At 41.9% G+C, this 8751-nt stretch overlaps 1 protein-coding gene across 7 annotated transcripts in view; it reads left to right on the forward strand.

Moving 5' to 3' along the window:
- The window catches only part of LOC113209354 (tyrosine-protein phosphatase non-receptor type 5), a 23954-nt gene extending 16010 nt beyond the window's left edge, over positions 1-7944 (forward strand). Inside the window, exons 1-9 of one of the 7 annotated variants that reach the window (XM_052265419.1) lie at positions 1206-1419; positions 1998-2183; positions 2265-2488; positions 2565-2766; positions 2844-3069; positions 3178-3454; positions 3541-3864; positions 3949-4256; positions 4349-7944. In XM_052265419.1, the coding sequence (XP_052121379.1) occupies positions 2273-2488; positions 2565-2766; positions 2844-3069; positions 3178-3454; positions 3541-3864; positions 3949-4256; positions 4349-4472 (1677 nt within the window). In that variant the 5' untranslated portion in view covers positions 1206-1419; positions 1998-2183; positions 2265-2272 and the 3' untranslated portion in view covers positions 4473-7944. Of the gene's footprint in view, positions 1-1205; positions 1420-1505; positions 1674-1867; positions 1893-1997; positions 2184-2264; positions 2489-2564; positions 2767-2843; positions 3070-3174; positions 3455-3540; positions 3865-3948; positions 4257-4348 lie in introns of those variants that run through there. The other 6 variants (XM_026426803.2, XM_026426804.2, XM_052265418.1 and 3 more) reach the window with 6 other exon arrangements.
- The last annotated feature ends 807 nt before the right edge of the window (positions 7945-8751 follow it).

Here is an 8751-nt window from a genome sequence, read left to right on the forward strand (position 1 = left end):
CTTTCCGTAATTTACTACGGGAATTTTTACAGTGGAGTGCGTGGCGGTGACGTCATCGCCCTTCTGGTAGGATTGGAGGGAGAGGAAGGAGGGAAGGGGGGCGCCGCTGCGGGGGCGGACCATCATGCCAGGGGGCGGGCGCCCCCCGCGCGGGCCCCGCGCCCTGCAGCAGGGAGTGGAGGGCGTTGGCGTTGGTGCGCGTGTCGCGCGAGGGCTCAGGATGAGGAGCCGCCGCCGCCGATCCTGGTGCAGGTCAGGGACGCCGACGGTGGGAGCGAAGTGTAGTGCGGCGGCAGCCCCTGGCACTTCCCCCCGTCACCCGGCGGCGGCAGCCCCTGGCACTTCCCCCCGTCACCCGGCGACGGCGGCCCCCTGGGCCCTGGCACTTCCCCCGTCACCCGGCGACGTCAGCCCCCTGGCACTTCCGCCGCCGTCACCCAGAGGCGGCGGCGGCCTCTCGACGACGCGGGTGGCAGACAGAGAATAACGCGTGTTCAGGACGTCGTCGCCGCCGTCTTCGCCTTCCGTGTCGTCGTCCTCTCCTTGTCGCGCACGCTGCAGGACCGCCTCTGTCTCTCTCTGTCTCCCCGCACTTTTGGCGCGCGCAGGCCACGGCGATGCCCGCCGCCGCGGCGGTGCCGCTATTTGTGTCTTTCCTGTCCCGCGCCTTGCGAAACAGGGGAGGGCGGCCGCGGCGGCCGCGGCGGCGGCGGGTCGTCTCCGCGGGTCCACTCGCTCACGCCGTCCTCGTCGCACCTGTAGGACCTGCGGGCGCCGGGGGGGGCCTGAGCGACAGAGACAGGCGAGAAAGGCACCTCCGCGCCCGCCTCGCGCCTGCCTCCCCGGGTGTAATGATTGGATGGGGAGAGAGGAGACGGCAGCGGGACAGGGGCGGGCCGAGCGGGATCCACCCCCACAGCGGAGGGGGGCCCGGGACAGGCGGAAAGGAGAGAGAGGAGCGAGAAAGAGAGAGGGAGGTGAGCGGAGCGGGCACACAAGTGGGTGCCGCCAACTACGCAGCTCAAAACTCGGTACCCCGGCCTCGGCCCCCGGCCCCGCCCGACATTTCACGCGAGTTTCGTCCCCTCCTGGTTCGCGCTGCCGCCCCCTCAAGGGTTGCAGCCCGGGGTGCCGCGGTGGGGCGGGGTTCCCTTCCGAACGGGGCCGATCGGCTTGACCCGACTCGGTGTCCGTCGGTTGTCGCCCCTGCAGAGCCAACCATGCCATTCAATATGTCGTCGACCGTGGACTGCTGCTGCTGCTCCTGCTCCCGCACACAGAAATGAGTGAACTGCTGCAAATTGATGCGCTCGAACGGATAATTGCTGTCGTCACTGACGCAGAGGCTGGTGTCGAAGGACCCGGCCGCGCCTGATGGACGTGCCCGCGCTCGCAGTCCCCGCGGCCCGCCACGAAGAGGTGACAAGCCTGCTCGGGGTGTTTTGCGTGGAAAGGAGGCTGCTGCCTTGGTGTTTACGGGATTCGGGGAGCAGTTTGCAGTGGTGACCTTGCCCGTCGAGTACTTTGCCTGCCGTGACAGGTTCTCCTGGTATCTCCCCTGGCATGTGGCAGCGTCGCCGGAGTGCGAATCTTGCGCGAAGTGGAGCATTGTTTTGATTCTGGCCCGTTTGCACTGCGGGTCGCCCTTTAAAGTTGTGGGAGTTTACACGTAGGTAGTGGTTTGCCAGCACGGTGTGCCACTGGATCACTGGATATCCGCGTCCTTGTGTGTTTATTCCGATTTCTCTTTAAAGAGTGATTTGATTTGTGTGCCTGTTTTTGTTGGAATGAGTTGAAATGCGCCCAGTTTTGTGCACCCGGGGCACCCTAACCTACAATGTTTATGGGTCATTACTGTAATGTTTACCTTACTATTTTACCATCTCACTGATGTAATAATTGATTGATGAGGATTTTATTGCAAGATTGTATTTGCTCATTCTAACTTTCTGCAATTTACTGGTGTTCATTTTTTCTTGTTTTCTTTTTGTTTTTAGGCATTTCTACTTCAACTGGGCTAGTTTACAAGAGACAGATGGGATAGCTGTCAAAATGTACTCATTGTAGCGATGGACTGGTGAATATTCGCAGACATTTTATTTAGTTTACTCAATTAAAATACTTCCAAGTATATTTTTCTTGAGATTTATACAAGTATCTTAGAGTCCATGACACGGATGAAGGTAAGCTTACATGTTAATTTTATGATTTAGCTTTTCTTTGGTTTTGGGTCTATATTTTATCAGTCCTTTTCCACCTTCTAGAGATTAGCATGGAGAACGGGCCAGGAAAAGGCGCTGCCGGCCAGAAGACAATGGCATCAGCCCGCCAATCAGTGCCAGATTCTGAACTGTCCCAGGAGAGTGCCTCTAGTTCTTCTACAGAGAATGTCATCTGGAGTGAAAAGCGTTTGTTCAAGCAGCCTGGTTGGACTGAGTGGCAATATCCAGTTCTCTTCTCGTTTGGAGTCATTGCTGTGGGTTTTGTGGTATGTCAACTGTGAACTGTGAATTACATTGTGGTGTTTTTCTATGAATTCTACTTCATTCAAGTTCAATTTTCAGATGCTCCTCTGGTTTAAAAGCCAAATGTTACTCTCAAAGAAGAAAAAGGACTGTGAGGAGCTAGAGTCAATGACTGAAGCTCAGGATATTGTGTCTCAGACGACCAATACAACAGTCACAGCTGTAGTCTCTGAAGAGGTCACTTCCAGCCACTGTTGGAAACTTCAGTCAACATCTTCAGCTGTGCAGGAAACATGTGTTGGTAAGTGATTTTATCTTGTGGTTGAACTTACAAAAGGCATAAAGTAATATGATATTTAAACAAAAATGCTCTTTTAGCCGAAGCTCAGTTGCCAGAGGCACTACGGCAGAGTGCTGTAGTGGCTGGTCCCAGCACCTCCTCATGTGGAGCTGGAAATCGGTTTGCTTCTGAAATTCGTCCTGAACCTATTCGCATTAAAGCTAAAGGTTTATTAGAAAGGAGAGGCTCAAGTGCTTCCCTAACAATTGACCTTCATCCAAGCCAGGAAAATATCTCTACTCTCTGTGGTCCGACAAGGGAATGGTATGTATGCTGTCAACAGAAGTTTATCAGAGTGAAATTTTCATTGAAGCAGATTTTATTCAATTGAAGTGAGTCACTATTTTTGTTGTTCTTGTTCTTTATTAGCAGTACAGATGAGTATCTTTTATCTGCTGGCAACATGCTTAGTCGCCAACAGCTGCGAAAGTGCTTAGAGGATGTTCACTCGCTTCATAGAGAGTTCTGGGAAATTCCCTCTAATCATAGTGAACATGTGGGTGTTGCTGGAGCTGGTTTTAAGAATAGGTATAAAACCATTCTTCCTAATGAACGCACCCGTGTTCAAATATCCCCTCCAAATTCTGGAATGACACCTGGCTCAGCTGAGGACCAGTTAGCTTGTTACATTAATGCCAACTATATAAGGGTATGTTAAGTCAGTTGGAATTCATTGTATCCTATTTGGAATTTAAAACATCTGTCTTCATCAATTATACTTCTATTCCGTGACAGGGCTATGACGGTGAGGACAAAGCTTACATAGCCACTCAAGGACCTCTTCCTAATACTATTATAGACTTCTGGTTAATGGTGTGGGGTGAAGGAGTGTCAGTGATAGTCATGATAACAAGATTTGTTGAGACGTGTAAATGCAAGTGTGAGCCGTACATCCCAATGAATCCTCAACAAGAGGATGGAGAGTCTCCTCCTGATTCGCCCTCTATGAGTCAATCACTAGGTGGACCAGGCTCGATTGGGAAGTATGGTGATATTACTGTTTCAGTGGAGAAGGTTTTGCCAAGAGATGGTTATGTTGTTAGAGAGTTGAGGGTCCAGGTGAGCTATACAAATTTCAGTGGTCATATTCCAAGCATGAAGATGATGAAATATTCAATGTTCTACAATACCTCTATATTACAGAGAGGTGATGAAACGCGGTTGATCCAACACTACTGGTATGACACATGGCCAGACCATAAGACTCCTGATACTGCCAGGAGTATTGTTGAACTTGTTCGGGAAGTTGAAGCATACCGCCAAAAGTCTCTATCAGAACTCCGAAAACAGTATGGTGACAATGTACCCCGAAAAGCTCCTGTGATTGTCCATTGCAGTGCAGGGATTGGAAGAACTGGTTGTTTTTTAGCTGTTGCCATAGGTACTATCCAGCTTGCGGAAGAGAACAATGTTGATGTGCTAGGTATTGTGTGCAGACTTCGACATGACAGGTACATACATGTTAAATATATATTAAAATTAATTTTCTTGCTTATTTTTTAGATAATTGAATTTTTTTTACATATAACTTTTTGAATTGCAGAGGAGGCATGGTGCAGACAGCTGAGCAGTATGAGTTTATACATAGAGCATTATGCGAGTTTGAAAAGACTTTGCCCAACAGATCAGGAGAAATCTTTGGCAAATGTCCAAACAAGTTGTCATGAAAATACAGTGCCATATGTCATTGCCTTTAGTGTCAAAGGTGGAGCATAGTTATGAACTGAGACGAAATCTTCTCAGCTACTCTTCACACAATGTTTCCTACAATTTTATTTTATCCCTCGAATTGAAGATATTATAAGGAAGTAATGAAATGCTTTGTGATAACAATAATTTCCTTGGACATACATTTGGTCGCATATTATTATATTATTGATTTCATGCATGGTTTTGTATCACAAGTTTCTAATTTTTTTAAATTGGGTGTGGATGGGGGATGCATAAATCATGAATTAATTCCTCATATCACTGGATTTTATATAATGTACTGCAAGTGTTAGTTGGTCAGTAGTGCATTTTTTCCAACTCTGCTTTGACTTCATGCTATTGATATTATGTCATCTTATATTTCAATCAGAATGTTCAATGTCTTTTTATAAAGAAATACAATTTTATCCATTCTTAAAAATGATAAATGTAAAATGTGACATCATGAGTATGTGAGGTTGCAGAATGGTATAAAATTAGGTTTTCTTCAATTTTGAGCTCAAGGAGACAAAGTGTGCTCATAAGAGCACACTTAAATAGACTGGATTTAAAACAGAAGAAATGAGTGTTCAGGAAATGAATGGTAGGTTATTCAATTGTTGGGGCGGTTAAGCTTCTGTATGCCATTTATGAAAGTGATATATAATTTTGAATGTTAGTAATGCGTATGTGTTGTATCACATGGCAGCTACGGTGTAGAACTGATGCAATTGGTGTGATGAATTACAGATTTTTACCTTTTATAATCTCAAGTAAAAATACAGAACAGATTGTGATTTGTTATGAATTGTTTTATTTCTCTGCATGGATGTGTGTAGAATTTAAGATATTTTGTTAAGATGTGTGATCACTGATAGCTTCAGTAAGTACTGCTCTCAACTCAGCTTATGCATTGTTTTTAGCATGGTGTGAGTTTGTTCAAGTTTTTGAAATTAAATGTTTTCTAGATGTTGTGCATTATGGAATTTATTTAAGACATCTATATGTTTGAAGATATCATGTTGGTATTAATTGTTTTTAGAAGGTGTGCTTAATGTGTTCAATAGGTAACCTATGGATAGTGTTCGGATATATGAATGAGTTGAGAACAAATTTGCTGTTGCTGTCAACGTCGAGTAGATGACAATAATATATCTGTAGACCTGGGCCCGTTCCTCATACATGTTGACAGCAGAACCTAGATGCTGAAACTTTCACAGATCTTCGGAGATCAAGTGGTGCTCATTTAGAATAGTTGTGTATATATCAAAGGGAATCAAGTTTTAACTTTTGTTAGGATTTCATAGTTTGGAGAATGAGAATGAAAATAATGCCATAAATGATAACTTCTATATTTAATTGCTGCTATAAATTCTGTGTTTTACATATTTTTGCTAGTTTAAAATAGTCTTTTCTCAACAATTTCAAGTGTGTTTCCTAAACTCTTAACAAAATTTGTTGGATAGTTTTCACACAATTCAAATGCTTGCTGTTTCAAATACAAGTGCATAAAAGCTTAAGTGTCTAATAATTGTTTTAACAAAAGTAGAGTTTCATAGAGGAAAATTGCTGTGGTTTAGTCAGTATTTATGTGCTACCTGTAATAGTTGGATCCAACCACTGTCCATGGGATCAACTCTTTCTTTCTGATGGAAATTTTGAAGCCTTTGAATACTACGCACATTTCCATATTCCCACCTTTCTCTGAAGCAGGCTCAAAGTAATTCTTCTCTTAAAATTACTACAATATATTCCATGTAATAGATTGTTACTGATTATAAGAATTTCCTGATTGTAAAGTCGCACAAGTTGTTAATTTTTAAATTATCTGAAATCTCTTGATTATTGTCAAGGCTTATACCTCATTCATATCTGAACTCTGAGATTCCCAATCAGTTTACTTGCTGTTGTATTTTAATGTGTATTCTTTCACCCTAGACTGTATGTTTCAGGAAGCCATGTCCTTTGTTAAGTTAAGGTCAGTGCCGGAAACCCAGAGTTAACATTTCCTGTTGCATTTTAAGTGTTCGACTTTCTGCTTTTCTTAAATTTTCTTACATTCTTATTGTTTTGGTCGTTGTCCTTTTTTTAATCAATATATATTGTTCAGTATATTTCTTTATATAAATGAATTACCTGTTATGTCTTATGTGTTTTTTTCTGATAGTACAAACATATTTTATCAAAATAATGTATTTTAAGGGTAGGTCATGTTTCATTAGAGATTGATGCCAGACTGTGCCATGTTTTGCACCCAATCCTATTAGGTACTCATAAGTTACTAAAGGCTCTGTCCTTGACAGTTTGCCATGTAGCAGAACATAACATATTTTTAATGTTACAAGTATATGTGCTCATGTATAAAGTTACAACTGTCTTGGATTTATGTTTAACCCAAGTATGAAACATACATGGGTCCATGTATTTCTTTGTAATGTGATGTAGGCTAACAATGTAAAAATCAATTGTATCTGTTTATTCCTGTCATGAACACTTTCATGCTTTCGTGATATTTTGAAGTTTTTCCATTTCAGTTCCATTCCCAGTCCACCCTTAGTCTGTGATTTTCTTGAACACAATAGCTGCATTGTTTGCTTTAGGAAGTATTATTCTATTTGTTCTTAAGCTGTTAGAATCAAAACCACCTCTTGTACTTGGCAGTTACATTCATGTCAAATTCCTATTATTGAATCCTGTCCTACAGGATCCTCCCAAATCCTCCAAAATTATTCTCATTAAACGTCCTATAGCTTTTTAAAATGACAGCAACACACAAATACTCACCCAACAAGCAGAGATTTGTCAAGAATTTGTTTACAGTACACTGACATCTTTGCTGATAAGTCACAGTAAACGATAAGTCATATCTGTCAGATAGGGCGGATGCCAAATAGTTGAATTTGATGTCATTTTGAGGTGAGAGTGATGCAATAGTGACCGAATACATGTTATGTCTAGTTGATATTAGAAGTATTCTGTCACTGTTTTATCAATTTGATTTCAAAATGACAACACATTTGACGATTTGAAATACTTGAGTGACAACATATTAAGGGTAATTTACTTAACAGTAACTCTGGGTAAATCTCCCTCTGCTGAGTATTCTCTTAATGGATTATCATTAGTTGCAAACAGAAATATTGTGCATTTAATATCTGAGGTACGTGATGGGTAATTGATGTTTAACAAATCAAGGAACTGCAGTCAAGCATTTTGTGTCTCAAGACAGATTGACAATATGTATATTCTGGGTATCATCTCTTCTGCCAAACATGACCTTTGTATCATAGCAAACAATCAAACTGGATATTAAATTTCTGTACATAAACTGTAATTGTAGGAAAAGATGAGTTTAGCATTATTTTTTACTTTGTAAATAGAGAGATATTGAATGTTACATATAATTTGTATATACTTCTATTTGTGGCATAATTAAATGACATCCTTACATTTGGAGGGCTTTTCTTGCCGTGAATCTGATATGGTGCTTTCTTGCTCCCACAGGAGATAAAAATTTAGGTGGTTGAAAAACTAAAAAAAGTAATTGGATATTATATCTTTTATATCTTTATGTACTGCTGTAACTTCTTGTTTTTTGTTCTTCCAAAATTTCTTTGCTTTCAAGTTCAGTTTTAAAATTTCATTTGTCTATATTTCAGTTTGTTGTTGCATTTAATGTTTTATGAGGGCACATATTTCTCAATTTTGTTTTGAATTACAAGCTGGTTTATTCTGCCATTTGAAAACAATATATGCTCTTGATATGCTGCTGTACAATGTCCCAACTCCGTTAAATGCTGAAGATTAGGTAATGTTGTGGCTTTATTGGCACTTAAACCTAGACTCCGGTTCTTCATTTTCTGAGTAAGTTCTCTGACTTTTATACTCATTGACATATCCTTCCCTTCAATGGTGTGTGCATAACTTTGTTTGCTGGCCGATATGCACCATAGGACGAATATTCTTCAATTAAAGGCCCCTTCTCGCTCCCTAAGATTGCATCCATGATTCCACAAGAGAACTATCCACATAAAATATCCACAAAATAAGCACAAAACTCAACAGTTAAATTTATTGATCTGCTTTTAATCAGCATGCTTGACATATCAATCATCTACTCATAACAGGAAAAGAAATGGTCATCCCCATTACAATTCTGATCTTATGGTACCTTGTTGTCCTTTCTTTGGTTGGTGCTTAATTTGTACTTAAAACCAAACACTTGAGTCAGCCATTATTGCCCTATATGAATCCCCT

Source organism: Frankliniella occidentalis, unplaced genomic scaffold, assembly GCF_000697945.3.
Source record: "Frankliniella occidentalis isolate FOCC.00 unplaced genomic scaffold, Focc_3.1 Scaffold27, whole genome shotgun sequence".
In the NCBI taxonomy this organism is placed as follows: domain Eukaryota; kingdom Metazoa; phylum Arthropoda; class Insecta; order Thysanoptera; family Thripidae; genus Frankliniella; species Frankliniella occidentalis.